This window comes from Melopsittacus undulatus, chromosome Z, assembly GCF_012275295.1.
Source record: "Melopsittacus undulatus isolate bMelUnd1 chromosome Z, bMelUnd1.mat.Z, whole genome shotgun sequence".
In the NCBI taxonomy this organism is placed as follows: Eukaryota; Metazoa; Chordata; class Aves; order Psittaciformes; family Psittaculidae; genus Melopsittacus; species Melopsittacus undulatus.
In genome coordinates this window covers 92,852,579-92,872,756 of record NC_047557.1, presented here as the reverse complement: position 1 = coordinate 92,872,756, position 20,178 = coordinate 92,852,579, and the positions used below count along the sequence as shown (strand labels likewise).

General features: G+C 39.1%; 1 protein-coding gene across 1 annotated transcript in view; it reads left to right on the top strand.

Annotated features, from left to right (window-relative positions):
- The window catches only part of BEAN1 (brain expressed associated with NEDD4 1), a 55,070-nt gene extending 42,137 nt beyond the window's left edge, over positions 1–12,933 (top strand). Inside the window, exon 5 of the mRNA XM_005152167.2 lies at positions 12,594–12,933. Coding sequence (XP_005152224.2) covers positions 12,594–12,933 — 340 coding nt within the window. The remainder of the gene's footprint in view (positions 1–12,593) is intronic.
- The last annotated feature ends 7,245 nt before the right edge of the window (positions 12,934–20,178 follow it).

Genomic DNA, 20,178 nt, shown 5'->3' with positions numbered 1-20,178 from the left:
ATCATTTATTAATATATTTCCTTGAAAGAAGTTATTTTACAAGTCAAAGTTTCATTTCCAGGAAAAAAAAAAACAATTTTTTTCCAGGATCTTCCAGGTTACATTTATTACTGGCCTTGAGACTGTGCAGATCAGTTTCAGATCAGGGAAAAACAAAAAACAAAACAAAACAAATAAACACTCCCCCCCAAAAAAAATAAACCCACAAACAAAAAAAAAGGGGGGGGGCAAAAGAGGGAGAAGTACAAGAAACCTTCCTATATTTTATAGCAAGTCAAGACTTCTCAGCTTTCTTAGCTCCACTACTCTATCAAAAAGCAGTACTGAAGAAAACACACCTTTCTAGCATACCTAGTAACTGTACTTAATCTCCTAATTTAGGATAGGGAGGAAATTGTTTGGGTTTGGTCATCTTGTATCAGTAATCTGCAAAAGATGACAAATACCATTTTAGCTGTTTAACTCAAACCTGCTCTGGAGAGCCATAGTTGCCAGGATTGTAGTAGCATCTTCAGAGAAGAGCATCCTTCAAGTATCAGACAGTTCTGATTGCCTGGGGAGGAAACATCACTATAAGAGGCTCTTTCCAAAGACACTTATTCTAGAAATCATATAGCAGCTCCTTCCACATTTGGGTGCCTGCATTCACACAAGAATGGCCATTGTGAGAGATAGGAGTTGTACTTCAGGCCATCTCTATCCATGTATGGCTGCTGCACCTTCCATTCAATAAATGAAGGAATTCAGTTACTCTCTTCAAAGAATCAACAGAAATTGTTTTAAACAGAACATCACTTCAGGCTTACAAACACCAAGTAACACCAAGTAACACCCCCATAAAACAACCATAACACCCCCCCCCTTTTTTTTCTTTTATTTCTTTTAAGCAGACTCTGATTTGAGTCAAACCAGTATATTCATAAGACCACCCCTTTCCTGACTGCTTGTATACACATGCAATATAGAGCAAGTCAGTAATATTAACATACAACATGTAGATCTTTGTTTTTTCAATTCTATGCACAGTCTAGAAGCAACCCTTTATTACAAAGTCAAACTATATAATAAATGGGCTTTTAGAGATGGTGTGAATATTTTAGCTTAAAGCTCACATGTGAAAAATTACTCTAAGCCTGGCATCTAAATTTGTAGAACTTCATATAAATCCACTTAAAAATTTAGACTTTTTTGGACCCACATGCACAAGTCTTTACTAATACAAGCCTGCCAGCTGCCACCCAAGCAACAGCTTGAGGGGGTAGTCAGACACATTTCTGAGAACAAGCTCTCAGAATTTCTTGAACAGACAGGTCACCTAAGATTAAACTATAGGTTGCTTCCATTTCCAGTTTGAAACAGAAACAAAGAAAGATTTTCCACCTCTGTGGAGTTCTCTGTTTGAAAGGAGATATGTGAGTGTTATAGGATAGCAGTAGATAATCTGTGCTTCCCTATAAACTCTCCAGCTTCTTCTGCAATAAGCCTGGCACAAATTACCAATCTTGTGTCCTGTCTTGTTCTAAGAAACTATTCTGGGACCTCAATGCTAGGATCAGAGAGACATGAAGGTGTCCAACCACTGCTTCCTCAAGAGTCCTTGAGGGGCCCAAGATCGAGTTTGGCACACACATGGAAATACTTATCCCATTAGTTGTAGTTCTGCATCACAGGTCAAATGCGCTGTTTTCTCACTGCTACCCAAGTTAAATATTTTACAAAAAGTAGTTTGAGCAAGTCATTGTTTTATACCTTAGCAATACAACTTGGAGAAAACCTCAGGGAAAGAAGAGCTTAGCAGATGGCTGAAAGCAAAGACACATTTACACTTACAGATGATACATTATAAAGTCCATTGTAGCTTTCAGTTCAGAAAATCATTCCTTTAAAAGCATTGTATAAATACACTGCATTATATAAGAGCCTTAAAATTTTGGCATAGTTATCTTTATGCTCCCAACAATGGCATAGCCTAAAGTGTATTTTTTCTAATTAGTAGAACATGGAGATTATTTGGACTGACGGGTGCTAACAGCAGGAAAACTGACTGCCAGACAGGGCCTTGAAGCAATAAACAAGACATGGTTTATCTTCTCTATTTAAAATATTAACTTACTGGAGTCAATCTTGTTACATGTGTTTTGAAGAGTATGTTTACTTAAATGTAGCACTGGCTATTCCTCTTTCAAATTCATGCAGTGCAGGATGTCATTAAAAGCTAAACTAGCATTCCCAAAAGCTAATAATGCAACTGTAGCATGAACAGAACAGGAATGAAGAGCAGTGAGGAAAGCAACTGCTTGGCAAAATAACACTGAGCATACTTGAAGGAATTGAGGAGTGAAAACTAATGTCCTGCTGCCTCAAACAGACACCAAGGCATTACCTTCAATTAACCACCCTGCTCTAATGCAAAAGGCCACAAGTATTACAGCACTGTGTACCAAGTGCTGCAGAGCCAAGTGTTCTTGAGCATGCTATTTTTGCTAAAATGATACTTTTTGAAATGATTTAAGGAGAAAGCACACCATCTCTATTTGGCCAAGAGTGTGATTTTAATCAGTGTTGAATATTTTCATTAGATTTTACAGCTGGGCTTTAAACCATGAAATGAGTGGAAAAGGAAGTTTGGGGGAAGGCTGATGAAATAGAGTCAAAGTTAACAGTACCCATTTCTACAGCCAGGAGAGCACCAACTGTTCAGGTCTGCCTAGTTGAGAGAATCTTGACTCTCCAGTTGAAAGTCCAATACAAAATACTACTTACATAAAAACTTCAACTGGGAAAATAATTTATGAAAAATGTCTTGGGATGTTAATAGTTTAACTATGTTGATATCTAAATCATAAATTTCATTTGAGGCTCAATTTGGTTGTCACCATAGACACTTCCACTAACCACTTTCTTAGCGGATTTAAAGGAATACCATGCACTGAGATTTGACATTAGCCTGCCACAGTTGGAAGGTGGTTGCAGAGAAGCCATTTGTTCAATTTGTCTTGACAGCCCAAAATATCTATCCATAAACATCCCTTTAGGATAACTAATGATTTCCTAATGAATCTCAGATTTGTGTTAGCATTTGTCAGGTTGATTTTATATGAGGTGTAAAAGAGAAATATAAAACCAAAATACAGTGGGCATGAAAACTAAGCATTTTCAAGATCAAGTTTGATCAAGATGGCTGTAGTTGTCATTTTACATATCCCAAACACATGATGTTGGCACTGTGTGGATAATACCTTTACAGATAGAAATCACAAGCTCGTGCTTATGTTCACTGTGCCTAGAGCTCATTGTAACACAGATACTCATAGTCAGCTTTCCTAATTAACTTTTTATACATACGTAATAAGAAAGCTGTTTAAAAATAATTTGATCTTACATATTTTAAATGGCTTGAAGTACAGTACCAATCAAGGACCAAGTAAATTAAAAACTAGTGCATTTTCTTGATGAGAGTCTCTAAAATCCTAACGCTAACGAGATTCGAGGTTCCTGGCACAAAAGGAATTTTATCAGCTTTTCACCTTTTGGGCAGAGGAAATGCATTTCACCCTACTCAACTGAGTGCTTTTTTACTCTTTAGTGATTGGATATTAATGGTATGTACAGAGCTTTAGGCAACCAAGGTTATCACGTTTTTCATCTGTGACTCATGACTGTCTAATACTGAACATCACTGAGGAATGACTCCTGAGCGAGATGGAGGGATTTAGCTTCAGGAATAGTTTTAATGGAAGCCACAAAAGCCCTCTCTATTTCACACTGAAATGTGTCCTGCAGGGCACAGTATGATAAAAACCTTTTAGTCACCCATTATCCTAGTATTTACATTAAAAACTCTGGGGGGAAGAGACTGCATGATTAAGTGTGCTCACTCTACCTCATCTGGTCATTCCGCCTAATCTATATAGGACCAATTCCATAGAAAATTGTGTGGTTTAGGTTTTAGAAATTCCGGTACTCTTAATACCCATGTTTGGTCTGTATTGTTTAAATGGGCAAATCCATTTAAAAATTAAAGTCGCAAAAGGAAATGTTCGTGTCTTAAAGACAGGCCCTAATTTCTCTCAAAATATGAAAGCAAAAAAAAACCAAACACACTACTTAAGGTATTTTCTAAGACATTTTTTCCCTCCCCCACTCCTGAGAATGCAAATTAGCCATACCAGAGGGAAAAAGGCTTGAACCAGCTTCCCAGATTTTCCTGAATGACAGAACTAGGCTTTCTGGAAAGTAACTTAAAACTCGGTATGTTGTGCTGTATTCATTTGCCAAGGCCACTTTTCCTACAAGCATGCAGGGTTAGTAGTTTTTGGCACATTCTGAGGACAGCTGGCAAAGCACACGATGGATGTTTGTGGTTAAGTTCAGATTTCACTTCAATATCCTGAGATTTGTGGTCAGTAAAGTAAAAAATACTATTGGAAATATGACAGTTAAATCCACTGAAAATCATGACATGATATAAAATTCTCAATTCTTTCAACTCCAAATTCTGAGCAGCTAGATCCCCAAAAGCTTCTCCCTTCACATCCTGTAGCTACTGCTAGTATTATGTATAGAAACAATTTAATTTCTTCTTGGTTAGTTAGTTCCTCTCTGCTGTGAAGGGATTTTTACCCAAAATCTGCATTTCACAGCTCATCTATCAAGCAGAGGTAGATTGTCTTAATGCCCAAGATTAAGCCAACCCTTGGAGAGGTCAGATTCCAACAAGTGTATCCAGATTGGTCCTTCAGATGCCTCTGGTATATCTCCAAACAGAGACCTGTCCTAGCAACGTTCTCAGCTGATGAGACATCACTGGCAGCACCAAGTTCTGTCCACTCTGTGGACAGGTTTTCCCTCATATTGCCTTCATCCTGCTGTTTTCTACTAACAGATCATCCTTCAGGAAGCTATTTCAGTCAGAGGAACATAGACTTGAAAGGATCTTATGGAGGTACCCAGTCCCACCTCTGCTGCTGCAAGTACTCATTTTTAATAGAAATTTACCTATTCCATTGCAGAGTTAGTAAAGATCTTTTGTCCCCATTATGCTCATTCCAGAGTACCTATGGACAGATCTAATTCCTAATTATTATGGCAACCGTCTTATTTCCAGCTTAAATTTGTTTACAGCCATTTTCTGACAGTTTGGGGTTTTTTTGTGGCATTTCCATTCATCTTAAATACCCACATCTTTTGTTTTAGAAGCTTCTCATAGTTCAGTCAAAAATCTTCTCACACCTCAGCCTGCACATTGTGAGACTGAGGCACAACATTCCCTTCACTTTCTGTCATCAAAAATATCTGCTGGGAGGCTGTCTCATCTGACCAGCCTTTCTCTACACCTTGTCCCAGTTTCACTCTAGAAGTGCAAACTATTGCTATGCACTACTGCTGTACATATAAAAAAAAAAACCCAACACAAGCCTGTTGCGTGTTGCAGTGTAATTCCTTCACCTGCTCAGAATTCACTTCTACAATAATTAAAGCAAAGCTCTTTCTAAGAATATGATTCTAAAACATGTCACACGGCAAACTCCCTCAAATAGCAGGTGCCAAGCATTCCTGCTGACATGTAAAGAATGATGTTGTTGTTTAGAACCACGTTTGTGAATTAACTCCATGGCTTGGGAGGCTACAAGAGATTATTTTGTTTTAACAAATTATTATTACTGAACAAGGTCCATAGCTTCACTGTCATTTACTGAACAATGGTTCCCAAATCCAGAAACCTAACACTGCTTTTGATCAAGTGGATGTTACTATATAAAATTATTGCCAGGGTTAAATGTACCACAGAAAATCATAGAATCATAGAAAAGTTAGTGTTGGAAAGGACCTTAAGATAATTTAGTTCCAACCCTTCATCATAGAATGCCTTGTTTGATTTAAAATATGTATTTTAGTTGTTTAAAGCTGCACAGTTATGTTGAAACTATGGTATAGTTTCAAATGCTGTCTGGTGTAAACAGTTTACATTCAATTTCATTTTTCATCTAGAATATTTATTCATCAAAGAGTCACAACTTCCTCAAGAGTACCTTGACACATACTGCAGAATAAAAACCCAGACTTTTAGTGCTCATTAACACAAACAGACACACAAATAGTCTTACTGTAGTTACCTGCATTCAGAAATTCCAGAAACAACTGTGAACAGAAAAAAAAGCTGGGGAAAAAAAATCATTCTACGTTTCCTGTCTCTTCAAGGGTTAAGTTACTCAAACCTTAGATGCTTCCTTGAACAATACCTTGGGTTACATTTTTTACTATTTAAAAACTTAAAGATAGAAAAAAAAAGAAACCATTTCATGGTTACCTATTTCAAGATCAGGTAGGCAGTTTGAAGGTGCATTTCCCACACCTCTGGGAGCTCAGAAGTCAATTAAATTAGGAGATCAGTGTTATTTTACAGCTATTAAAAACAGAGAGGTTCCTTCAGAGTAGTTTAAGAGGAGTCTCCTCCTTGTTTAAATAGCCACATTTGTACAACCAAACAGTTCCAGACAATACTGCAAAGCTCTGGATCATTCCTCAGGGCCCTATCTTGGCTGATGCTTCAGCTGTTTCCTCTAGGTGTTACATTTATTACTTAGCCCATCACCCACTGTATTTTGGGATCTTAGGTAGAAAATTCTCATATATTACCCAGGCCCAAAGATAAATGGATTTTGGCTTCATGCTAACACAGTAAATAAGGAGACTGAAACTGCATAGAAGGAGGTGCCACTTAACTACATTTGCTTATTCTTGCACTACCATTCTCCTAATTACTAGGCCCCAGCAGATCAGGGTATTTCTTTTTTAATAAGGATGTTCCGGCTCTTTATTCTAAATCACTGTTCAAAAATGGAACTAAATGAATGAGACACTCAGTAATATGGAATGGATTGCTATTATACTAGAATATTAAATTAATGCTTTAATCATTTTTTAATCACTGACAAAGCATGCAAAAGAAAACTCAAAATATAGTTAGTAGTTCAACAACTACTTGAATGATTTGTAGTTGTCTCCTTGGCCACAATGATCTGCAGGCAGGCCTGTGAAGGTGCCAAAAAGTTACAGAATTGAAATGCACCTAGTTTCTCAAATGGAAATTGTCAGTGTCAAAAATAAATGTAGAAAAATATCTCATCTCATGACTTATGTAAGAGCAGTTCTGTCAAGAATGGTACATTTCCTCATGGTAGTTGTACATCACCAAACATCACTATAGATGTATTCTAAGAAAAAAACACCTCAAACACTGACAGATTCCCAAGCTGCTGTCCTACAAAACCAGCTGTTAATAGATTGCATGATCAAAGAAAGCATCATCAGTAGATTGCATGATCAGAGATGGCATCATGAGCTGAACTATTTCTTTAGGCTTCAAACGTATTATTTTTTTCTTTTGATTCTTCTTCTACAGAGTTAGTGTATTTTTCTAGTTTCAGCCTTCCTTTTTTTTAGGTAACAACATCATACAAATATCTTCTGTGTTGTTTTAATCAAAACTTAAATCTGCTAGCATGTGTATTTTCCAGATTTAGTGATTCCGTTTACCATTATTAAAAGACAGTCCATCATCAGCAAAAGAGAAACAATGCAACAGAAGCAATTTCAGTAGAGTCAGAACATATAACAAATAAACAGAGTAAACAAAATGGCATCTATTTCACAAAGAAGAATTAATTCCCCAGATTTGCCTTTTTTTCACTAACTATTGTTTATATCTTAAGAAGTTCTGTAAGCAGAACCTTCTTCTTTCCCCAGAGTGGGTCATAATTTCTGAATGACACCTAGGTAAATAAGCTTTTGGGATTCCTTAGCAACAAACTTACCCTAATATTTATTGCAATGAGACCTGACAAAATCATGAAGTTATTTCCCCTTCCTCAACCTTCTGAGTCAACAAGGTCAGCTTGAAGAGCTGCTATATTTTTTAACCAACATTCTTCTCTTCACAGATCGCATTTACATGTGGTAACATGATAGTAAGATAAGAGACATCAGCCCTCATTGCCTGTCCTCATATAATTATCCCTTAAAAACTGAATAGCATAGACTACAATGACAATAAAGTTATTCTGACAAGAAACAAGGCCAAAAAAAAAAAAGAAAAAAATTTAGACAGCAGCAAAGGAAAGAAGCCTGAAAGGTATGCCCCAGAAGGTGCAGACCCCACACTGCAGGACAACTTTGCAGTACCACTTAGTTCATGATACACACCTCAACTGCAGTAAAATACAAGAGTGCATTTGCCTCTTCTCCTTAAACTTGAAACTTTCTTTTAAGATAACAGTAAGGATTTAGTCCAGTATCAGTCAACTGAATACATGGTAATTGACTGCAAGAAATGATTCCTATTATAATTTTTAATAAATAATTCTTTAAATTCCTCTTTTGAGGAATGATTTTCCAGCCACCAACAGACTTGGACAATAGGTGCCCGTAGAACTGCATATTACTTCTTATAGTACTTGCTTAGAATACTGGTAAAGCTGTCCAAGTTTATATATTATGGTTTCTTTGCAGGAGAGACTGCAAAATAAAATTAATGTTTATAGTTAATTATACTACAGGAATACCTCTAGACTAGCACTCAAAGCACAACCAAATTACTGAGACTGTTAAACAGAGGAGAGGAAAGGAAAAAAAAAAATACACACAAAACACTTGGAAGCTAGGAGAAAAGCCCACAAAGTTGCTTGCATGACCTTAATTCATCTCCCTTCTAGCCTAAACAGAAAATGCTAGGAACCTTACCTGCAGCCTTCACTACCAGTATCATAGCAATAGTTATTTGCAATGTCAGCATTACAAACGAAGATACCCTGCTTAGAAGAGATTATGGGAAACTGAGTATCAAGATCATAAATTGCTAATGAAATATAAGAAATTATTTAAAAAACAAACAACTACTTGAATGATTTGCAGTTGTCTCCTTGGCCACAATGATCTGTAGGTACAGCTGTGAAGGTGCCAAAAGTTACCGAATTGAAAATCTGGTATGTGTTCTTTACTGTCATATCCAATTTTTAAAATGGGATCTTAATTGCCAAGAATGAGGGGGGGATTATTACATGCATTCAAGTTTGTTGAAAAGAGATAATTATTTTTTATCCATCGTACATATGAAGAAAAAGTGCCCTAATACTAATATAATTGATATTTGGAACTAAACACTAAAATGACAGGTCTTGAAAACCATAATTTGCTACCCATTTGCCTTGATGCTTAAAAGCCTCCTTCACAAAAGATAATTTCAGTGTTTATCCCACTGAGCATTTTAGTTCTACGAGCTGAGCTGCAGTCTATAAAAGATTAATAATAAACGCAAGGCAAAGAAACGCAGATGATCAGATAATAGGAAGTAGAAGGTTCATGCTGTGCCCATTTCTTTTTTAGGTGAGTAACAGATTTCCCGTGCACTGGGCCCAAGCCCAGAACTGGGAGACAAGGAATGTTTCTTCCCTTTTACATCTAAGCAAAAGGATTTAACATTTTTCTCCTCGAACTTCACTGTGGGCCTTTCAAAAACTGAAAATTCACTCTACTGTGGCAACAGGACCCAGTAGGTGCTCTTCATTAGCCTGATTAAGTTAGTCAAAATCTGTGGAAAAATTTTAAATAAGTTCACTGGGCTTTGGGTCAGCAAAACCTAAGATGCAGCTTATAGTAAGTAATCCTGCAAAGAGTGGCTCTTCCTTCACTGAGTTCATGAAGAGTTAAGGACATCAGGTCCTTGATCTCTAACTAAGGACTAAGATCTTTTAAATCTTGAAAGTGAAGTATGCTTGAAAGTGTCAATGGATTTAGTAGAGGCTGAACTGAAATCCTTTCAATTATCTGTGAAATTATCAAATCTTTTCCCTTATCCATTTATCTATGCTAGACAAAAGCGATTCACCCTCCTACATACTGGGACTTGTTTCTGAAGTATCTAGCAACCCTATTCAGGATCTTTAGAACAGAGTTGGTGTTCCTTCTGATGGGGCAATTGAAATTTTTAGTCTGAATTCAAAACCATTGTGCTCATGAATATAAAGATAAAAGGGGTATAAAAATAAACACACCTGAGGATATTTGAGTTATTTAGTAACCTAGTACTAAGATTTCATTTTCTTGCCTTTCTCTTCTCCAAAACCCACTTCCATCCCTCAGACTAAGAACAATACCATCAAAATCCTCAGGAGTGCTCAGAGAAAGGTGTGAAAGAGAACAGCAGAAACAAGTATTTTTCTACTTGCAGTAGACTTGAGCTCACACTAACCAATGCAATCTGCCCTACCACAAGCCATTTACAATCTACAAGTAGGGTTTATTAGCTTGGGTTTGGCCTGGCAGAAATGGTGTTACAGAGAGCAGAATAACTGCCTGCAGTCCGTTGGGAAGACATATGCTAAGTATCCAAAGTTTCAGGAAATATCCTAGATCTTAATAGCTCTGCAGTTAGCGTGGTTGAGAAAATGAGTTCTCAATTTGTCTGACTCCAGCAGAACTGTTTTTCAGGTTAACTGAGTAGGCAGTGGTTACTTACAGTGGTTATTTATTCCCTCCTTCAGAACTGAGAGATTTGCCACAATTAAAGAAGGCAGCCACAAAGCAGGTCCAATGGTTAAGATCATGATGTTATGACTCTTCCTCACTTTGCCTGCAGCCAGTGAGCCAGGAACACAGGACCTTCCTCAATACCACCTGGCCTAGGCAGGTTTGATAGCAAAACTGGAGTCAGCTTTAATTTGTGAACAGCTGATGCTGGGATAGCCAGACAGTGGACCACCCAGATAAGAGACCAGATGCACCCCTAGGGCAACAGTGCCATTCTGGCAGAGCCCTTTAGCTCAGAGGGCTGGGCAGTGCCACTGCAGCACAGTACAAATGCACAGAGAACCTGCTTATGCCTACTCCATCCACTCTGATCCTCTTCCTGCAACACAGATCATGGAAAAACACAAAAGACACGCTGGTCTATGTAGGCTCATTTTTTACTAGGCTTTGCAGCACAAGCTCCAATCTAAGGTGCCTGCCTGCATTCACAGCAGAACAGCAGGCACTGAGCATGGTAGCAGAGTGAGGAGGTAATAGTTTGGCTCTAGCTTGGTGACAGACAGAACTATGAAGCCTGGATAGACCTGAGCTGGCTCCTGACAGAAACCCCACAAATTGGTCTGTCTTGCATTCCTCCTTTACAGGAGGCACACAACGAGTAGTCTCCCAAGTTTCTGAATGACCAGCACGAGTCTGTCAAGATCATTCATCACAGCTCTGCACATGAGCAAGAAATCCTGCTGCCCCTGCCAGCATAGATCTGCAACCCAAACAGCCCACCACATGTAGCTGGCTCAGCATCAGAGACCTTTGAGTCAGAAGGACTGCATTTAATGTGATAACTTCACTTGATTCTATGATTCATCTAAAGCACTCCATTGCTCTTTTTTTGACCAGAACAGCATCACCACTTCCTTCTTCCCCAGACATTTTTTAACACAGTTACTTATATGCATGTGAGAGCAGGAATGAACCCCCACTGTGCTGGGGCTTCAGCATGCACAGGTTTGTGGGAGCCTACAGCATTGGTCATCTTGCTCCTGCATGACCAGCTGTAAGGAACTGGCCTTATCCCCAGGTACCTGCCACAGATGTTACTTTCATGCAGGAGAATGCTGTCTGAACTTTCACCAAGACCTATGGAATGATCTTTAGGTATTTGGAGACATGATTTAAGTATTATAGAATCATAGAATAGTTAGGGTTGGAAAGGACCTTAAGATCATCAAGTGCCACGGGCAGGGACACCTCACATTAAACCATATCACCCAAGGCTCTGTGCTACCTGGCCTTGAACACTGCCAGGGATGGAGCATTCACAACCTCCCTGGGCAACCCATTCCAGTACCTCAGCACCCTCACAGTAAAGAATTTCTTCCTTATATCCAGTCTAAACCTCTGCTGTTTAAGTTTCAACCCGTTACCCCTTGTCCTATCCCTACAGTCCCTAATGAAGGGTCCCTCTCCAGCATCCCTGTAGGCCCCCTTCAGATACTGGAAGGCTGCTATGAGGTCTCCACGCAGCCTTCTCTTCTGCAGGCTGAACAGCCGCAACTTTCTCAGCCTGTCTTCACACGGGAGGTGCTCCAGTCCCCTGATCATCCTTGTGGCCCTCCTCTGGACTTGTTCCAACAGTTCCACGTCCTTTTTATGTTGAGGACACCAGAACTGCACACAATGCTCCAAGTGAGGTCTCACAAAAGCAGAGTATATGGGCAGGATCACCTCATTTGACCTGCTGGTCACACTCCTTTTGATGCAGCCCAGGATACTGTTGGCTTTCTGAGCTGCAAGCACACCCTGTTGGCTCATGTTAAGTTTCTCATCAACCAGCATCCCCAAGTCCTTCTCCACAGGGCTGCTCTGAATCTCTTCTCGACCTAACCTGTAGCTGTGCCAATGTTCTTGAGTGTCTGACATGGCAGGGTAAGCAAGAACATGGGCTGAAGAACAAAACACCAGACGATCCTTTTCTTCTCACTTTACCTGCCCAAGGTATGCTAAAAATAATGTACTGTGGTGTTCTTCACAGGAATCTAATGAAAAAATTATTTTCTTTCTTTCAGCTATGAAGAATGTGTGGGGGCAGGAGCAAGACAAATGTATATGCCCCCAGATAACCCTCCCCCATATTCTGTTACGGACCCTTGTCGAAGAAATGAAACATCTATAAACATTGGCCTGGAAGCAGCATGTGGGTCTGCATGCACTGCAAATTGTCCAGTCAGGCTGCAGAACTTGCAGCGGCCCACTTCTTCCATCTCTTTGTCACCTCTTGCTCTGGGGGCTACTCCCCGGTACGAGACAGCCGTGCGTCAACAGAATACCCCTGTATCACTTGTTCCAGTTGAAGTGCTGAAAAATTCTTCTCCTACCTATCAAGCCATTCTGAATCAGGTCATATAATTAAAGTGGCTTTTTCCTTCAACTCTTCTGAAGAACCAACAGAACCTGTTTAAATGGAAAAAGTTTTGAAAGTTTTACCTATTTTATATCTTTAAAAAGGCTGCAATGAGATTTTATTTTTTACAGAAAACTTTGAAAGTTTAACTAAATTTCCCTTTTTGGCTTCAAAGTTCTGTGACATCTCACAGCATCAAAGAGAACCAGTGACAATCTGCGTCTGACCTTTTTGAAGCATTTCAAAACACAATGAAATGAGCCACTCTTAATGTAGATATGTGCTACCCATTCAAGACTACTTGTTGATGATACTTTGCATGTTTTCAAGCAGAAGGAATAGTATTTTGTTGTCTTTGTAGTACATTTCATTCAGTGTCTTGGCAACAAGGCATTTTAAAATAAATTGTCTAAATATGTATTTTGAGTAGACAGAGGCACTGCCTGCAAAGCATGACTAACAGTACCATACAAGAGAAAAAGAAGAATGTTATTTTGGCATTTTTTCTTTGGAAAAAAAAAATAGCCTGTCCAGTACCAAGCTTTACAGACCATTGCAAAGCTTGCTGTAAGACTTCCTCAGAAGAAACCAGCAGCAAGTGATGACAAGGTGGCAGCGGATCCCCAAAACACCAATTGGCAGAAGTACAGAAGCTGTACTACAGCTATGTGCAGGCCTGGAAGCTGCATGCCCTACAGAGGAACCTGCTAGTGCCAAGGGAAGGACATTGTCTGGAATCCCAGAAGATGCTTGATGTCAATTCCCATGCATGACTGCATTTTCAGGCACTAACTGTTCTCTTTCTTCAGAAAGGAGCCTGTAGCATTACAAAGTACTTGGCGTCCAGTAATTGCATTAGTATAATGTAAATAATAGATGCTGGACTTGGCAGGTACAGTAACAGAGAACCTCACTTTGTGCAGAAACCTCTTTTATTAGGTATGATCCTTTCCATTGAAATTTTGCTACCCACAAGTCTTTGTGGCCTTTGTTCTTAAACCTGGACTTCTCACGCATTCGATAACTGCATACAAATTGGAGATACACGCTAGCTTGAACAGCAGAGGTAGACTGCACATGTGAGAGTTTAATCTTGTGTGGTACACAAGAACCGTACCCCCACGTGAGGACTAAAATCCACCTTCAGCCAGTACTAGTTAGTAGAGCTATCAGAGGATCATTGCCACTAATCTCTTGGAGGTATTTTTACTGATAAAAAAAAAAAATAATTTTACACTGATGAAATGGACTTCAGTTTACTACTCCCATTACAGAATATGTAAAAATTAGTACAGTAAATATGTAATTGTGTTTAAAAGGAAGCATCATCCAAATTATTAAAATTGCACTTAGATTTTTTGTAAATACCAAATAATTTTCAACTATAATCATCATTCAACATTCCAAAGATTGACACAATTATAATTAATACTTAGATGGAAACTAATTATATGGTTCTTACTGCTGTAGAGATTATACTATTACTGAGTGATATGCACATTATGAGATAAGGATGCATTTTTTTGCTAAGTAATGAGAGTGAATATGTATTTTCTAAAATAAGAGAATTCTTTTGCAGTTCAGCAAGATACTCAATATTCTCAGGATTCTATACCCAAAACAATAACAACAAAAATCACAGTTTAGCATTGCAAAACTGCTGGCAGGGATTTCCAGAATGTAGGCTGTATTTCAGATTTGTATCTTTAATAGAACTATTCCTCTGTAAAATACTAGCGTACACAGTTTTGTGGTATGCAAAGTATCCTGCAATGAGAATCAAAACTCTACACCATCTATTAGGGGTGAGAAATTAAAACCAGCATAAAAATGTACCAGTCAATTTATTGGCAGGTATATAAAAAGTGAAGGCAAGTACAAGGGTTTATTTATGCAGGACAGGACATGCTTTCATAGCTGTGTCTTCTGCAGTTCTTGGAGACCCGCCTAGAACAGGCTAAGGCACTGAGACCAGACCTGCTTACTTCAGGTTGCTACTAGGGATGGAAGGAGAAATCTAGTAAGTATTAGAAGGCAAATGTGATTCCCCCCTCCAAAAATCTGAGTGTTTTCCTGTAACACAGCAAACCTGAAGGTTCTTCTGAAGACTAACACAGAGGACTTTTCACCTCTGTCAGGCAAGCCTCTGTTCTGTTATATATGCTTACAGTTTCTGTGCATGTTGGGAACTCCTTTCAACCTATATGCCTTTTAACTTGACGGGGATCTTATGCTATTCTGCTAACTTTCTATCTGTTGTTTACAAATTAAGATGCTTTTAAATAGTCCTCATGAAAATAGGGGATTTGCATTTTACCTCATGATAGAAATGCATTATTAATATTATAGAAAAATGTAAGTCCTTCTTCACTTTATAAGTTAAGCATCCTTAGTATTGTGATCTACATTGTATGTAGCAGCATAGCTTACAAATAGCCATCTACTCCCTCTTGTGGTATATACCACATCGTAAAGTCAAGCCTTCTAGTTAAGTTCACAATGAGGGACCAGTACATCAAAATTTGGAAACCAACCAAAACATATACTTCCATACTGTAACATTTTTCCAAGTTAGCACTAAATGTGTATGTCTTGTCATTTATTATGAAAAAGTCCTGAAAAAACAAACTGTGATTTTAAAGTAGAATGTGCTACCTTGAGCTGCATCTCACTACAGTCACTTGCAAGAGGAGCTTAGAATTTTCTGCTCTTGTTAATCTTTTTAACGTGGTGATATCCAACCAAGTTGTAGGGGAAAAGGCTTCTAAATCCAACCCATATACCTCTGCAAACAGACAATGCTAGAAAGATAAATCCACACCTCTAAAGCTGCTCTAACAGCTTCCAATGCTACTACTCGAAAAGTGTTAAGATTTCTTGTAATGATGCAAAAGGAACATGTTTTCATTTCTTAGAAAATAACTAAGATCCTTGATAAATCTCAGCACAGTTGACAAGAATGTTTTCTGATGACCCTTTTAAGAAACTCCTATCTTTCTCTCAGATTATGCGGCTTCGAGCAAACTGGTCTAGTGGAAGGCGTCCTTGCCTGTGGCAGAGGATGGGCACTAGATGAGCTTTAAGGTCCCTAACCCTAACCAGTCTGTGATTCTATTGTAAACTGTTGCATAATTTTAATACAAGTGCTAAAACAAGCTTAACACGGGCCTTTCATGCATTACATCACTAGTATCAGAAAGAAAACTCTTTGGATATGCTGTTTCTTGCTATGTGGTAACAGTACTGTATTTCTGTAAACTCTTTTGCTTCAACTTTTAGTGTACTGATCTTTACACAAAGCTTTTAGTAAAGAATGTACGTGTATTTGACACAGCTTCTGTGCTTTCTACTGTGTCAGTATCACTTTGGTACTACCCATAGCCTTTAGCTTCCTGTTCGTTAGGCAACTGAGCAACTGTTGACTACACAACATCATGCTTCAGCCACTTACATTTGTATCTTACATTTGTCAGAAATCACAGGAATAAGCAGCAATAAGAGCAGTCAGGTCTCTCCTGCTCAGGGAGACCAGTAAGGCAGGATCATCCCAGCTCAGCAAAAGCAGAAAGAGAAGACTCTGCAGTTCTGCTGCAGGGAAAATTATTACCCTTGAAGTACTCTCAAGCATTTCAGAAAGCATTAGAAACCCTCACAAACACATTCATTAGTACCTCTGAAAATTACTATGGTCGGAAGACTGGAAAATGGCAACATACCACCTAGGAAAAAGTAAAAAAAACAAGAAATAACAGGCCAATAGTCCCAGAAATATTCAAACAAATAATTTGTTAGCTCAGCAAGGTGAGTAACAGTGTATTTCACGAATGGAAACCACATCAAAATGATCTAACTGGTCACAGTACAGTCTGACAAACCATTGCCCTTCTTAAACTGGTTTAATACACTCTGCATAAAATTATAACCACAAACTTCTGTAAATTAAAATAATAATTATCACACAGGATGCTCTGTGTTACTTTTAAAAAATGCACCAGGTGGGATCACCTATGCCCTAATGAAAATAGAGTGTTGCTGGTTTTCAGAGCTTTGAAAGAGAATGGGGACCTATTAAAATCAGCAAATTACATTAAAGTAAGAGAGACAGGAGTATGAAGGACAGCAGGACTGGGATTTGGAGAGACAGAAATAGTCTCAAGAGAACAAGGTACAGTTCAGTGAAACAAATACAGTTCCTGCACTTGAGAAATGCAGGTTCAAATTCACAAACACACAACACAAAGCAACCTGCTGGACTGCAGGAGAATGTCTGAGAACTACACTAAGACCAACAAGCTAACAAGCAGCCAGTAATGTCACACTTCAAGGAAATGAAATGAAGAAAAACTAATCATAGAATAGTTAGGGTTGGAAAGGGCCTTAAGATCATCTAGTTCCAACCCCCCTGCCATGGGCAGGGACACCTCACACTAAACTATCACTTGGAGTATAGTGTGCAGTTCTGGTGTCTTCAACATAAAAAGGACACAGAACTGTTCGAACAAGTCCAGAGGAGGGCCACAAGGATGATCAGGGGACTGGAGCACCTCACATATGAAGACAGGCTGAGAAAGTTGGGGCTGTTCAGCCTGCAGAAGAGAAGGCTGAGTGGAGACCTCAGAGCAGCCTTCCAGTATCTGGAGGGGGCCTACAGGGATGCTGGGGAGGGACTATTCATTAGGGACTGTAGTGATAGGACAAGGGGTAACAGGTTGAAACTTAAACAACAGAGATTTAGACTGGATATAAGGAAGAAATTCTTTACTGTTAGGGTGGTGAGCCACAGGAATGGGTTGCCCAGGGAGGTAGTGAATGCTCCATCCCTGGCAGTGTTCAAGGCCAGGTAGCACAGAGCCCTGGGGGAGATTTAGTGTGAGGTGTCCCTGCCCATGGCAGAGGTGTTGGAACTAGATGATCTTAAGGTCCTTTCCAACCCTAACTATTCTATGATTCTATGATTTGTCCTAAATCATTCAAAATAGCTCTCCATTCACTACTGCTCCATTACGAAACAGAATCCAGGCCAAGGGTCTACAAGTCAAGGAGGCTGGCAAACCCAACTGCCTAGAGTAAAGGAAAAAAGAAAGCTGTTATTTTTCTTGGTTTTGCATGACAGTGAATAGAAAGCTGTTCTCCATTGTCATGTAGAAATGAGATACTAGAACTGAAGGGAAATAGAGAATTGGTATTTTATACATTGTAGAGAAAGAAAGATTTCACATGTCACTGGGAATGGAAAGGCCAAGTTTCAGTCCTGCCCTAGTGCAGCTTTCCATGTCCTGTCTTTAAGATTGTGTGTCAGTGTCTAACACTGCTTCACAGCCTGGGAACTGGTAGTTGTACTTCTGTCACTGTATATTAGCGGCTTTCCAAATCCTAGATGATCTGCCAACACCCTCTGAGAAAAGAGAATTCTTTTAGCCCAGACCACATTAGTGACACACGGAAAACTACGTCATTTCTAACACCATACTGTTGTCACAGCAAAAAGCTTTCAGTGAAAACATTCATCACAGTTAAATCCAAGCACCTATAACTCTAGCTTCACGTGAAGTGGAAATTGTAAATAGATAGAAACTAAATCCATGTTTTCTGAGTTCCCAATGGCGTCTCGTGAATTTAAACTTCTCAGCAAAGTTCATACTCATTTCCCTTTTACTCAGCTCACAGTGATGAATGCGTGAACACTGGCTGCTCAACTCATAAGAATACAGAATAAATTCAGAACTCAGATTTCAGACAGGTACATATGCATATATAACCTCACTTCCATTAAAGCAAGAAAAAGTAACAAGAAAAATAGCTTTCATGTCCAGGAGAGTCACAAATAAAATGAAAGCTTTAAGGAACCTAGAAATACCCAGGATAGTCCCTTTGTGTTTTGGGTCCAGTGCCTTGATTCCCTTATTTGTTCTTCTGCATCCGCTATTAATATGGTTTCAATAACCCTCCTCTGCCCAACTGCAATGAAATAAGAGTCAGGTATATAGCCTGATGCAATTCACCAGGTATTGACATTGTGAACTTCTGAACCCCAGGGAAACAGCAACAGGTTGCATACACACCTGGAAGTGGCCATTCCCATTCCTTTCTATGGAATTCTTCTCTTCTCGGATGAATGACCAGGCTTTTGCCTTGCTGTAGTCTTTTAGGAAAAAACATAAAACAATGATTTTGATAGATTCTGTTCTCTTACACTCCAAATGAACCAATATATTCACAGAGGACTTTTTTGCTTGTTTTAAACTAAACTGAAATAACATGCAGTGGAAGAACACTCTAAAAATTAAAAGTATCTTGTCATAGCTTCTCGCCGGATCTCTGCAGGAGATTGAAATCAGTATTAAGCAAAATTAATGCACTCAGAAAATAGCAAAATTTCTTGCAAAACATTTTTTAAATAGCACTGAAGGACAGAGGAAGATGGAAAACCTCATAGCTCAGGGAACTGCCAAGGGACTTTCGGCGACCTGGGTCATGGGCAAATACCCTGCCCCACTGACAGAGAGGGGATTAGTACCACACACACGCATGCCAAGAAATTGATTAAACTTCCCTTTCAGAAAGCAAGCTTTTAGTATTAGGACTTTCAAAACACAGAACAATTCCACCCTTGAAAGCTGTACTAGGGAACTAATTCAGAGAATAACAATACGGCAATAGCTAGACAGATGAGACAACTCACTATTTACTGTTTATGTAAATACACTTGACTGAGAAGCAAAACAAAAGAACCAGCAACAAAGCAAGATTCCTTACATCATTCTGCTGTACCGCACAAGGCTTTAACAAAACACTGCTATTCTATATGTTAAAAAACTGCCAAGTTGAAAGGATCCAATCCCGCCCCTGTGCGAGGGTGTGAGCAAAAACATAAACTGCACCCCTCTCGTTTGGGTCAGTGAAGTTTTGCATATGGCGAGAAGAGGGCGCAGCCGCCTGCAGGCACCCTGCTAAGAGCACAGCCAACCCTGCCTGCATGTGCATGCACACATGGCAGGGGAGGAACCTCATTGCAGCAGATGGCCTCATTTGAACATGTGGTGGCAGCATGGGGATTTGACCCCCCTTCCCTCTTGGCTAGATCATCTACTTTCATATAGCAATTACCCGTACACAAATTCTACAAAAGTATTTCCTAATGGCATTTCACTTGAAATGACGATCAAAAGCGTATGTTTTTGGAAAGCCTTCTTACGGGAAAAGTCAGAGAGAAAACCAGTTTGCTTGCAACACCACACAGCCCCTTTCAA